A 13,252-nucleotide genomic window follows, 5' to 3' on the forward strand; every position below is an offset into this window, starting at 1 on the left:
GGGGAGAGCGACAGAGGATCTTGTTCTCGTCTTCAGTCTCATCAGTATTGTGGGCCTGCACACTTCTCTCTGCTGCAGCTACACACACAGCCTCTGCTTCTCTCACATAACATACATTGACTTTCTTAATTATAATCCCTGATTTCAATGTTGATGGCTTCTGTTTACATGTGTTGTTGTTACTATTGATGTGTGAATGGAAAACTCAACTGAGATTGTATCATTTGTGTTGACCATGTATGTCGACATAGGAAACCTGGTGTACTTATATTTCCCTCTGGCCCTGCTGCTCTATGTGAGTGTTATCTTTGCCAACACTATACTGGTAGTCATCATCTATCTGGACAGAAAGCTGCATGAACCCATGTATCTGTTCCTTTGCTGCCTGTCAGTCAACCAAATCTACGGCAACACGTCGCTGATGCCCTGCTTGATGGTGCAGATGTTGTCAGAGACGCATGAAATTTCCAAGGTTTACTGCTTTATACAAATATTTAACATTTACTCAGCAACTGTTGTTGAATTTGGGACGTTGACGGTGATGGCTTATGACAGATATGTGTGCATTTGCCAACCTTTGCATTACAATTCCAAAATAACTATGAGGAAAGTGAAAATTGCCATTTTCATCATCTGGACAGCTACATTTGTGGAGATTGGCTTTTTTCTGTCGTTCACTGTCAGATTAAAGTTCTGTGGGAATCTTATCCACAATGTTGCCTGTGATTATCACCTTGTAGTGGAACTTTCTTGTTCCCCGGGCAGAACTATGTCGTACATCCAAGATCTGATTTTTGGTCTCTCTCTCTCTCAGTTGGTGCTCCTCTCTGTTTCATCATGTTCACTTATGGGAAAATTCTGGCTGTGTGTCTAAAAGGGTCCACTGAGACCAAGTTAAAGGCCCTTGAAACTTGCACGCCGCATTTGATCTCAATTCTGAACTTAATTTTAACATGTACTTATAATGTAATGAGGGAAAAGTTTGACATGACTTTTCTTCCCTTTGAGCTGCGTGTTGTGTTGTCAATGTATAGCTTAATTATTAACCCACTTGTGAATCCATTCATATATGGGCTGCAGTTGTCGAAAATTAGGCACGCTTTTAAAAAGTTTATTTTATTATTATGATGTAACTGGTTTAATTCGGGGGCGACACGGTGGCGCAGTGGTTAGCGCTGCTGCCTCACAGCAAGAAGGTCGTGGGTTCGATTCCGGGGCCCGGACCTGGGACCTTTCTGTGTGGAGTTTGCATGTTCTCCCTGTGTCTGCGTGGGTTCTCTCCGGGTTCTCCGGCTTCCTCCCACACTCCAAAAACATGCATGTGAGGTCAATTGAACATTCTAAATTGTCCGTAGGTGTGCATGTGAGTGTGAATGGTTGTTTGTCTCTATGTGGCCCTGCGATTAACTGGCGACTTGTCCAGGGTGTCCCCTGCCTTCGCCCTAAGACGGCTGGGATAGGCTCCAGCAGACCCCCGTGACCCTGACCTCGGGACTAAGCGGGTATGGAAAATGGATGGATGGATGGTTTAATTCGGATTTCCATTTGACATTATTTTTATTTTGATTCAAAAGAGCATTTTTTTACAAGTGCTCATAGAGGAAATTTCATCCAAATCCTAAAAAATGTTTAGTTGGGGATCATCAACAGAGCTGGTGATGGGTTACTGAAATCCAGCCTAATACTTCATTTGCAGAATAGCTCTTAGCCTGTGTAGGCATGTTTTAAGTTATTGGGGAAAAGGCTACATGTATTATTGTTTTTTAAGAAAAAAATCTGTTTACTTATGTCTGTTGTATAACATTTGCAATATCAAAATCTATACTATTGTTTTTTTCGTATTTCTTTTTTTTAAATTTTTTTTTTATCAAATGTAAATGTAACATGTCGATGACCTTTCGTGAGGAGATGTTTCTTTTATTACCAACACATAATAAGAGTAAGAGACAGTAAGATGATTTACACCTTCTGTCTCCAACAGAAGATAAAGTTCAGGGATTTGTGGCCTCAGCTCTGGCAGGATTCACTCCCATCAGCTGCAAATGTGAAGTAAGAGTAGACCCAAGGCCTGGAGATGCTCTGGCTCGTCTCCAGACCCCCAGTCTCCAAGGCAACGCCCCTTCTGAAAGCCAACTGCTGTTCCAATAGCGCCATCTGCCTTCGGGGAGACAAATAGAGAGGGAGAAACTATGACATTCACAGACAAAGAAAGGGCTGAGAGTGAAATAGTATGAACTTCTCATTTATGAAAATGGGATATTTTGGATGGTGTGATTGTAGGCTAATGAGGAGGATGCAGGCAGGGCTGAATCTGCCGTGTTCTAGTTGTGCTTTGCTTTGAAGCATCAGGAGGAACAATCTTTCTCTTTCTTTCTTTTTTTTGACTGTGAAGTTAGCGACATGGTGTCATACCTGGCGAGCAGCTCCCCCTGCAGTCTGGCCTCCTCCACTGCATGCAAAGCAGCCTCCTCTTCCATCCTTTTTTTCTCCTCTTCCTTGTGCCTCCTGTCCATCTCCTCCTGCTCCTTCTGCAGAAGGTACTCCCTCATCTCATCTTCATCCATGGCTAACAGCTTCCTGCGCTCCTCCTCCTGCCTCGCGTCCTCCTCCAGACGTAAACGCTCCTGTTCGGCTGCAGCAAAAATGAAAGCCGATGGTCAATGAATTTCCTAAGTTTGAACAGGATGCATTTGCTGCGGCGTTGCTGTGTTTTGCACTTTTATTTCACTTGGAATCACTGTTCAGAACCAGACCTCAGAACCAAAATGTGTTTTTGGAATTCTGTCTGGCAAACTCTCACAGTGACATCACATCTTCAAGTCAAGTCCCATGTGTGTCCTCATCCCTCCTTTCTCCTTCACCCGTCTCACCTCTCCTCCTCAGCACCTCCTCCTCTCTCATCCGGCTGAGCTGCTGCGCCTGCCGCCTCCTCTCCTCCTGCTGCCTCCTCTCCCTCTCTCTCCGAGCCTGCTCCCGCCTCGCTCGTTCTTGCTCCTCGTCCTCCAGCCTCCTCCGCTCCTCATCCTCAGCCTGCTTCTTCAGTCTGGAGACGAGGAGAAGAACGTTAACGCAGTTGGAATAGTGTTGCAGTGCCACCTTCTGGCTGCTTGATGTCAGCGTACATAAAATGCACATTGATCTGATGTGGTGTGTTCGCCCTTTTTAGTAGTATGATGGTAGTATAATAACTTATGGTAATAGAATAGTCCTGTCCAATGGGCCTGTATGTGAGCATGGACTATAAATCATGCCAGTAAGTTACTGTATTTTCTACAGCTTTGCCAAACCAAGATGCAGTCAAACAAGCTTTGCCATGCAGGCCTTTAGGTGAACAGTACCGTGGTGATTGACTGGTTTTAACTCCTCACACAGCACACACTCAGACCTGAGATTCTCGGCCTTCTTTCTCCTCTCCTCCTCCAGCTCATTCCTCATCCTCTCCTCCCTCTGCCTCCTCTCTGCTTCCTGCTCTACCCCCCTCTTCTTTTCCACGCCCTGCGTTTGACTTTCCGCCAGCGGGGCCTGGTGTAATGTTGCCGCCTCCTGGTTCTCCCCCGGCACCTCCTCCTGAGCCTGCCTGGGCTGTGGATGGGTCAGACAGGCCATGGATTTGTTAACAGTCCACAAGCCAAAGTGCTGACTATTCTTTCCTCCCCTTCCTACCTCTGGTTTCACCGGGTTTAGCATCAGCTGTTCCTCTGTGATCTTGACTGTCGAACACGACGACAGACGGCCGTGGGATGAGTTGAGCCCAGCCGCGCTGGCTGCCCCGGCACCCTCACAAGACGAGGCAGGTGACCCCCTCAGCCCTTTGTGGGTGGATGGAGACATCGCGGCTGTGGACCCTGAAGGGCTTACTGACGGAATGCTCCCGGCAGCATCAAGATGTTCCAGGTTTTCCTCAGTTGGTGTGTTGCTTTTGTCGTTGTGTCCTTGCAGTGCACTTTCCGTTTGGATGGATTTTAAGGAAGACACTCCTACTTCTTTTATTTGCTTTTCAATCTTGACCTTTTCTTCCTCATCGCATCCTTGAAGAAAAAAATAATAATTACACACATATATATAATTAATGTAGAAAATCAAAAACAAATTTGCGACGTTATGACGTTGCTGTGACTGATGATCAAATATGCAATGATTTACAGCAAGAGCTTCTTTGGTTGGACCTCTGAAGACGTTGCTAGAATCTTTAAAACCTTTTTGGAGGTCAGCAAAGTGGATAAGCAAGATTTCCGTCAGTGAAGTGTAATGGTTAATATGGGAGGACCAGCGGTGGAATAGGTAAAGGTGTGCGAGAAGGCATGCAGGATAGTTGATGATTAAAAACTTTCAGACCGCTGGATGCCAAGCTACAGACTATCTGGCCGGGCAGCCTATATGTTGCCTTTGATCTATGACATAAAATTGTGGCATTCCTTTGAAGAGTAAAACTAATGCTGACTTTGATCAGTTAAAAAGCTAGAGTTATTGCGTCCAACCTATGAGGTTAATCCACCATACGATAGTGTGTGCTGTCCACTGTTTTGGAACATGGAGACAGGAGTAGTGTCTGTGCTCCAGTACATGAAAAAGAGGCAGAATAACAAGAGATGATGGCAGTAATGCAGCATTTCAGAAGCTGCCAAAAACCACATAGAAGAACCAGGACATGGAAAATGGTTGACTGAATCATCTTGGTATTTCAGAGAATCTAAAGGTGTCAAATGCTGTTAAACCTTGAAGAATAACAAAAAGGAATCAAGTCAGCATTCTGACTTGGTTGACATACTATGGAAAGGACAGAGGCAAAACCAATTGTCAGAATTGATTGCGTTCGACCACTGATCCGAGTGTTTTTCCAAAGGATTACTGAGAGACAATGGAAACTGCTGAAATCTGGTTTCCCTGATGAAGCCACCAAGATTCTGCTGGTTGAGATGATTTTGAACATGATATCGTCTGTCACCAAAAACTTGTTGTCAGCCCTCGGAAAGGCAAAGACGCCGGACAATCAGAAGCACGTTCTGTCGTCTCTTGATCACTTGTTCCCTCTGGTTCTGGGAAAAGCCTTGGGCATACCAAACAAAGTTGAAAATGCCAGTTTGAAAACTCTATCACACATCATTAAAACAGAGGTCAAGGAGAATGTTACCTTAGCCCTCTCGAACCAGCGGGTCATTGACCCTGCCAAACTGGAAATAATGGTGTGTCACGCCTCCAAAATCTTTAAGCTATTTGCCGCCAAGATGGAAGTATTTGTCTCATCCCAAAGTAAGGAGAGGATAGGTGTTTTCCTGTGCAATGACTTAAAAAGTAAACGCGATGGTGAGAAAACACACCCAGAAGAGATGGACGACAATGGCAGCGCTGGGGACTGTCTTCCTGATCAACGCTTACAAAGCTTCCTGAAAAAAATCCAAACAGAGCTGGTAAAAATCTTCCCGCCTTTGCTGAACGACATGTCGGAATCGGAGTACAAGAAGCTGCAGTCCGAGGCATCAATGGAACTCCACACCTTTGGGGCTGAGATCTCCACAGTATTCAGTGCAAAGGGAATGACGCAGTGCTCACTGAAGACCGTCAGTGTCAAGTTGAAGCACTTGTTCACCAAGTGCTTCCTCACCATGTGGTTGTATCGGATGATGGAGCAGCTGAACAAACAACATGAGAGCAACAAGTTCCGCAACAGCAGGTCAGTCGAGTCACTTGTCGACTCCTTAAAGTCTCGCTTTTCGGGGAAATGTAGCGCTGAGGATCACCTTGCGCACTGGCTGAGAGATTTTTCAAACAAGGGAGCTGTGTTGTTTTCCAAGGAGCTGAGCGACCTGATCTACTTCAACATCATGCCAGAAGTCGCCGGGGCATCGAGCGTGGAGGCAAAAATCTCCAGGAGATTTTACGTTCTGTTGACGTATTCGCGGCTCTACTCTGACATTCGCAGCAAAGTCTGGATCTTCATGGTCATGATCAACTGGAAGCTCAAGCAGCTTTCAGTCGACTTCACTAAAACGTTGGTGCTTGCTATGAGGGAAGGCGCCGAGTGGCCAAAAGCTGGAGAGACAACAGCGTGCCAAGATAAAGGGCAGGAAGCAAGTCTGGAGAAAGAAAAAGACAAGCGGCGGGTCAGGGTCTTCATCGAGAAGATTGTCTACCACCTTCAGCGTGAAGGAAAGATGATGCACAGCAACAGATACGAAATTATTAACAGCCTCCTGGATAAAGTTTGGGCTGAATTGAAGGACGCTGAACTCTCCATCACTCCAGAAAGCTTCAAAAACCTGGACAGGAATATCCATAAACACTTGTGTAAGAAGTTTGGCACCCCAGAGATGGTCTTATTTTTAATCAGCTGTAAGGATCCGGTTATTACAAAGTCAATCCTTATCATTTTTGAGGAACGACTGTTGAAACTGAAAAAAGAACCCTGTAGAATCTCAAGACTCTGCTCCCCTTTGGGAAGTGTTCTCTGCAAGAGTTCCAGGAAAAGAGGCAGTCCACAGGAGAAGCAGTAGTTTTAGACAAGAAGAGGAGAAGTCTTTTCCAGACACACCCAAAGTTCCGTTCACCTCAGCTGGGAGGCAAAGGCTATGAGTTCCATGCCCAAAGCTGCAGGAGTTTGAGTCCACAGCCATCCCGTGGGAGACCTGACTTCCATACCAGTGGAGTACCAGTAACTGGTTTGCATGGGCTCTCCCCCTCAGCTGTGTCAGTGCAGCTGTGCAGCGACAGGTGGAGTGAGAGGTCTCCTGAATGACAGTGAAATCTATGACAGAGACAAATCCCATGAGGCACTGGGGCAGCGAAAAGGCTGCGTGACTATCTGGAAATCCAATCATTCAAATGTATTCATTAAAAAGGTTTATTTTTTTAAAATGGCTGTTTTTATCTTTTAATCCTAGGAACTAATTCTCTTCTTGTGTGGCCGCGAGCTCCATGCCAGCATCAAATACGGCGTCCTTCAGAGTTCCTGCAAGCTTGATAGAATCATTGAAAATAAAAGTCTTCGGACAGCTTGGGCCGCCATCTTCAAGGTCCACCTGGCTGGAAAAACAAGTCGGCCAATCACAGCTGTGGCTCCCGCTGTGTCAGTCGCTGTGTTTCCAAGACAGTTTTTCGCAAAATAAAAGCGATATCTCTGAAATTTCAACAAAGTAGAATTGCGATTTGCAGGTGTTTCCATTGACTGGTGTGAAGCACAAAAGCCGTAATTCAGCTCAAATCCCGCCATTTTCACTGGTCAGTGAACCGGTCACATGACCCCGTACGTCACACGTCCACTAACGTGTAAATGCGAAAAAAGTGTTTCCATGGCACTTTTTCGATATACCTCTCTATGGATCCGTGTGAAAACCACCTCACGAGAGCATCAAAACCTTTTAGCAATATTTGAGAGGTTTTTCTAAGTTGAGCTGCTTCCATCACCAGGTTTTTATTGCCATATCGAGGTTTTGTGCAATTCTAGCAATCATGGAAACGCAGTAAGTGCTGTACATGATCATCTTGTCTCCTCAGGTCTGTGGTTTGACACCTGCACCGGTGACATACATGGTCTTTACTTACCATCAAGCACCTCCTGGTGCTCCTGGCCTCCTCGACTCATCCTCCCCTTGCTGCTGCCCCCGCCCACCAGCTCCTCCTTCCTCTCTGTTGCTTCTCCCCCTCCTCCTCCTCGCGTCTCTGCATCCGCTGTTACTTCTTTTCTGTCTCCTTCTCTATCGTGCATCTTTTAGATGAAGAAAAGTCAGAAAAAAGTCAGAAAGACATGGTGACACGGTTTATACAGATCACCGTTTGGAGCTCTGGTAACATCAGTCATCACCACAGTGGGCATGGCAGCCTCCACTCTACTGCTCTTCTTTTCTTGTCCGTGGACCTCGGTAGGTTTGCCATCGCTTCTTGTCTTTTGCGTCTGCCACTCTTCCTCCTTCCTCCCCCTCGATGTCGTCTCCAAGTTGGCCCCACTTCCTGTTTTAACGTCTCTTTCAGCAGAGAAATGTGTTTGAAATGTTAGGAGACAGAAGGAAGGGGGCCTGCAGACCGGAAAGTAAGAGCACAATTTCCTCGTTTACCCTTGATTTCCTGAAGATTTCTCTGCAGTGTTTGTTTTTGTCATCCCTCTCCTTTCATCCACAACCCTTTTGGCTCGTGCAGCCTTGGCACTCTTCTGGATGGACGATGGCCCACCTTTGAATTGCAGCTTTTGTCTGTGAAGTCAAAACGAATTAATATTGGAAACTAATATTTCATTCAAACTGTTTCTCACTCAGGTAAAACGCACTGCAACAACAAGCGTGACTACGTTACCAGTTAACAAATACTGCAGGACCTGCGTACTCGCTGTCACACCTAAAGTTGATATGAATACAAACCGCAGCTGAGTGGATCCAGGTGGTGGTCTGGTCCGTTCCGTGTCGCTCCGTCCTTCCTCTTCTCTCTTCGTCTCCACCTGTGTGTTGCCGCCTTCTTTTACCTCCACCGTTCCTCCTTCCTCATCCAGACACATCGCTGCGTCCTTTAAATCCTTCCTTCCAGGCCCTTTGGGTGCAATCGCCACCATTTCTGCCCTCTTTGCTTTGTTTTCACTTGCAGCCTCTGGCAACAGGAAGCATAAACTTGTGTTTAAATAAAAATTCAGTCAAGCCAAGTCAAGTTTTACCTTTGTCAGCTCTTCTGCTGGCTTCTGAGGATGTCTCTCTGAGTTTGTGAGGATCCATGAACTGGTGAAGACAAAGAGAAGACAAAATAAACCTTGATCAATAAGGTTTGATACTTGCAACAAATAGTCACTGCATGAAAACTGGATCATGGAACCATAGTTCCTCTTCTCCAGAGTCCATTAGGCGTTTAGAGAATCACTGACTCACCTGACGCTTCAGTTGGTTATGCAGGGCGTCACCAACAAGAACATCACTCTTTAATTCCACCATACTACCTGGACACACACACAAATAAGCGATGAATATCACCGCATCACTGAAAGCAAAGACAAAGTCATTGAAACCCAGAAGAAAATTCTAAAGTCTTATTTTGGAAAGACTTGTGATTGATCATCCAGGGCCTCAACTCAGCTGCAGGCCTGTCTGTGGACCTGTGCTGTTGCCTTCAGGCTGCAGGACGACCACCCAAGGCAACTTCTCTCCCTCTGCAGACACAACCTGGAGAGCTGAGAGTCACACAGGGTGAGTCTTCCACAAGTTCTTTGCATTTCCCATGCAGACGTCTCCTGGCCAGCCTACTTCGTTCCTCTGCACCGCCGTCATCATGGCGCTGGTCCTGGCTGTTGACGTACAGGGACAGTTGTATGATCTCCCCATCAGGGCCGACGATCAGGCAGCCGACACACTTCCCGTCATTCAAGTCTAAAGAAAACCAGCAAGACAAGACGAGACGGTGAAAGTGACCGACTACAGCAATACCACTTTTCTTCAGTTTTCTTGGATGTTGAGTTCAAGCAAAACAAGACAAACATCCCTGCGCAACATTTAGAAAAACAAACTAACCAAAAAAAGAAATAGATTTGGCAAGCCTCTGTTGATATCTAGTGCCAACTGAAAACACAGTTCATTCATTTGCAAAAACCAAGTTACCTTCAAAGGTTCAGTGTGTACAATTTGGCCTGTTTTATGATTTTTTTTTTTGTTGGTAAAATCTTTATATACTACCCATAAGTGGTATGGTAATTTAGTTTTCCTACCCACAGAGGGGTTCTCATATTTATATTTATATATATATATATATATCTGTGTGCAGGCCACCATGGGTCAACGGCGAGCTCGGGAGGGGGAGGGGCAGTGAAAGAGTGCTGCAGTCCAAAATGGTAACCACTTGATGTCACTGTTTCTTCTCAAAATCTCAAAATCTCACACATATCACTTTTTCATTCATTGTGCTGGCAACCGGTCAGCTTTAAAACTGCCACATTTGATTTAACGTTTCCCTCCGACTACCTCTCAGTTCCAGAGGTAGGAGGCCTTTAATTGGGCGTCTGTAGGCGTCGTTATGATCCTGCAGGAAGGCCAAAGAGCACTGCCTGCCAGGGCCTTTCTGTCCTGCTGCACATCCCGACACTCCCACCGGACCAGGAGGCTCTGGAGAACACAACACAGCGGGACAGAAGCCAGTGAACACGAAGCCAAAGATAAACCTGGGCCGGATTTACTCCAAAGTCTGGGACGTAAACCTTCTTCACGTTCCAGCGCAACCTGCGGGCCCTTCTCAGCGTGAAGCCTTCGTTCTCTTTCCACTCCTCTTTGCTCGAGCGTCACCTTTTCAAAGTCTTGTTTTCTTGATTGATCCCTTCTTTGCTTGCCACCTTTCAATCCTGAAAAATTGGACGAAAGTCTGCCAACAACTCCCAACACACTGCTATGGCGGCTGACATGAGTAAATCATAAAAATAAAAATGTTGAAATATCCCCTCAAAAAAACCTTAAGTGAGTAATAAATCCCAGCAGCGCTGTGTCCAGTTTTCTCTAGTTACCTTCTTTGGCAGGCAGCAGAAGAGGAAGTCGGAGTTGGCGTCTCTCTGCCTTGGGCTGGTTCTCTCTCGGGCTCTGACTGTGGCTGGTGGCCACCGTGCAAAATCTCTCAGAGATGGGCGGAAGGTGCCATTTGTCACAGTTGGCTTCTCCCAAACACAACTGTGGACTCAAACGTTTGGGCAACTCCGGGCTGAAGCACTCTGGTTGCAGTGTGTCACTGACTGCAGGGCCGGAGTGGTGGAAGACAGAAGGAAGATGCAAAGGAGGAATAGAGGGCGGAGCAAGTCCAGAAAGGCCCTGGGGAGAGACGACAGAGAGCACTGTTATGTCTGTGTATATTGTCAATTCGGCTTTTCCTGTCCGCAATGTGTCCTCTCGGGCACTAAGGGGCGCAGTTGACCCCGTGTGCCTCTTCTTCGCTTGTTCCAGGTGCTGGAGAGTGATTGGCTGGTGCCACTATTTAAGGAGGAGGACCACGGCTCATCCTTTGCTTTGTTATTCTCCTCGCTCTCAACTGGAGGCTAAGTGCAGCAGCAGCTTTTGTGTCAGTGCACCATGTTTAGTTTGTTCATACAATTGCTAAGTACCTGAGTTCTTTTAAACAGTCCACTGGCCTGTAGGGGAGGGAAGCCATTTTTGTTGAAACCTTTTTCTCCTGTGTTCAGCTAAGGAGGTTGGTTTGGTTGTCATTGATTTTGTTATTTTTCCTTCAATAGGGAAGATCTTCAAAACAGCCATTATGTTTATTATTTTGCATACAGCACTTTGAGCAGACTAGAAATAAGAATGTGCCAAAAGGAAGTGTTTTTTTTCTGCCCACCTGTTTGTTTCTTCTCCTTAAAAAAGCTGATGTTAGTTCCTTAAACGTCCTCAGCTGCTCTTTGACTCCTTGTGTGCCCGGCCGAACCACCGGCCTCCTCCTGTCTTTCATCTCTGGGGGGCAACTTGCATCCAGAGTGACTAAGTACTGAGAGGTACAAGGAGGAGTTTCAGTCAAAATAACTTGAACCAGGCAAATGAAAGTAAAATATGTAACTAGTTCTTTGAGCTTAAATGCAACTTCTTTTTGGTTGTTCGCAGAACCAAAGAGATGTCGCTGTAGACATAGGTTTGTATTGAGGATCTGCCAAAAGAAAAAAAGCTTGTTGGGCAGTCGAGCGAGTCTGCAAGTCACCTGGGAGAAGAGCAGGAGCGGCCCTCTGCGAGTGCTGAACGTCTTGGGCATCGCTGACTGGGTCTCCGCCAGCAGGCGGCCACTGTTGGACAGCTGCAGCAAAGCATCTTGGGACCTCCAGCTGTAGTAATCCTGTCGGTGGTGGGCACAAGAATATCAGCCATTGCTTAATGGATCTAACTTACATGTGAATTCAGCACCAGGTGCACCGGTCGATTGGTAAGTGGATCGTGAAACTCTGCGAGCTCAAAGTGATGTTTTGCATGACGGTGGGGCAACACGAATGGGTGAAGCAGCCGTCGTCGAGACCTGTGGGGTGAAGCACACGTCCAGCCGTCCGTCCTCTCCTCCTTCGTGTCTGTCAGATGAGACAAACTGACCGCAACCACGACTCAGTAACGACAGGGACAAATCCTGCTTCATTGTACGTCGTCGTTATGAGGGACGTCTGAGGAAGAAGGCAAAGAGAGAGATTCCAGAAGAAGGTTCTGTGATGCTGAATTGATTTGATAACTGCAACCTTTCGCCAAATGGGGGCGTCTGAGGAGTCACTGTGTTGCTAAGCCGTCTTCACTGTTGCTGTGTTGCTGCATTGGACCGACTGAGTCCACAAGTCCAGGTGCCAAATCAAACATCAGCTGCTTCTCGGTAAGAAAAGTGCTCAAGCAACACAGATTGACTGCTCTCTCATACGGTACAGGCGAAAACTAACAGTAATAACAAAAAAAAAATTATTAAAAAGGGCAATCCAGGCACGCCTAAAGAGAAAAGGAGGGACATATTAAAGGCATGCATTCCATTGGCTGAGTCAGCGGAAGGTCAAACATTCAAAGGGACTCAATGTTGGGATGTGAATGATCGACTGAGGAAACACCAAAAATACACGTTAAGACATTTTCCCCTTGGTTTCTAAGGTGTTTCTCTTCTGGAGTGCCTATGATTTTTGAAAACAATTCTAATAAGTAATGAAAGGGTATCGCATGATGGAAGTCAAAGAGTGATCAAACAAAAAAACAAAAAAAAACTTTCATCCTCAGAGACAATGAACAAGAACTCCATTTTGACATTTTCTTGTTGACAAATAACATTTAGAAAGAGTCATTGACATACCTGTGATCCCAGCTAAACCGACTGCCCTTTCTGCAAGAGTGTGTGATCCCGGTTGCCAGGTTGTCGCCACTGGACTGTTTGTCTCCGTTTCCATGGCGTCCTGTCGCTGCAGGAGTGCGTTTCACCAACCTCAAATCATAAAGTTTCCCCTTCCAGCTGTTCACTGCAGTATTTGTCATGTGTTTTTGAGGAGACTGCTGATTTGCATTTCCAGGAAACAGTCACAGTCAGATGGTTTCTGCTTGTAGATGTTCAGGAAATGATCACGATGAACAACTGCTGGTGGGCGATTGGATGATTGGAGGGAATGAACAAGTATTCTGGCCTTGTGACGTTTCACTAATGGCATTATTATATGGTAACACGTGACGCCACCGCCTGCCCACTGAAAAGATGACAACTGTCAACGTACGCGAGTCAAGACATCTGATGATTTCCCTGCAGGTGGATCTGAACTTTTGAACTTTCTCCCATTCAACAGCTAACAATCCCGTTTAATGGCTGCAAA

General features: G+C 46.1%; 2 protein-coding genes across 3 annotated transcripts; one reads left to right on the forward strand and one right to left on the reverse strand.

Annotated features, from left to right (window-relative positions):
- The first annotated feature begins 228 nt into the window (after positions 1–228).
- On the forward strand, positions 229–900 carry LOC142880230 (olfactory receptor 11A1-like). Its single transcript, XM_076013992.1, has one exon. It carries the CDS (start codon positions 236–238, stop codon positions 872–874), a length of 639 nt encoding a protein of 212 aa, XP_075870107.1. The 5' UTR covers positions 229–235; the 3' UTR covers positions 875–900.
- Positions 901–1,896: 996 nt separating this feature from the next.
- Positions 1,897–12,887, reverse strand: kiaa2012 (KIAA2012 ortholog). Of its 2 annotated transcripts, XM_076013991.1 has the most exons (21): positions 12,745–12,881; positions 12,155–12,392; positions 11,944–12,082; positions 11,635–11,766; positions 11,281–11,427; positions 10,460–10,757; positions 10,160–10,300; positions 9,927–10,067; positions 9,216–9,338; positions 9,068–9,142; positions 8,844–8,911; positions 8,636–8,696; positions 8,349–8,571; positions 8,049–8,183; positions 7,799–7,958; positions 7,540–7,702; positions 3,664–4,028; positions 3,386–3,582; positions 2,871–3,043; positions 2,413–2,632; positions 1,897–2,158 (listed from the first exon to the last, which is right to left on the reverse strand). In XM_076013991.1, exons 3-21 carry the CDS (start codon positions 12,055–12,057, stop codon positions 2,008–2,010), a joined length of 3,087 nt encoding a protein of 1,028 aa, XP_075870106.1. In that variant the 5' UTR covers positions 12,058–12,082; positions 12,155–12,392; positions 12,745–12,881; the 3' UTR covers positions 1,897–2,007. The 2 variants fall into 2 exon arrangements, with proteins under 2 accessions (XP_075870106.1, XP_075870105.1); XM_076013990.1 differs by lacking the exon at positions 12,155–12,392 and having other exon boundaries at positions 12,745–12,887.
- Positions 12,888–13,252: the final 365 nt, after the last annotated feature.

This window comes from Nelusetta ayraudi, unplaced genomic scaffold (assembly GCF_046127955.1).
Source record: "Nelusetta ayraudi isolate G7.1 ecotype Tasmania unplaced genomic scaffold, CSIRO-AGI_Nayr_v1 ptg000163l, whole genome shotgun sequence".
NCBI classification, from domain to species: domain Eukaryota; kingdom Metazoa; phylum Chordata; class Actinopteri; order Tetraodontiformes; family Monacanthidae; genus Nelusetta; species Nelusetta ayraudi.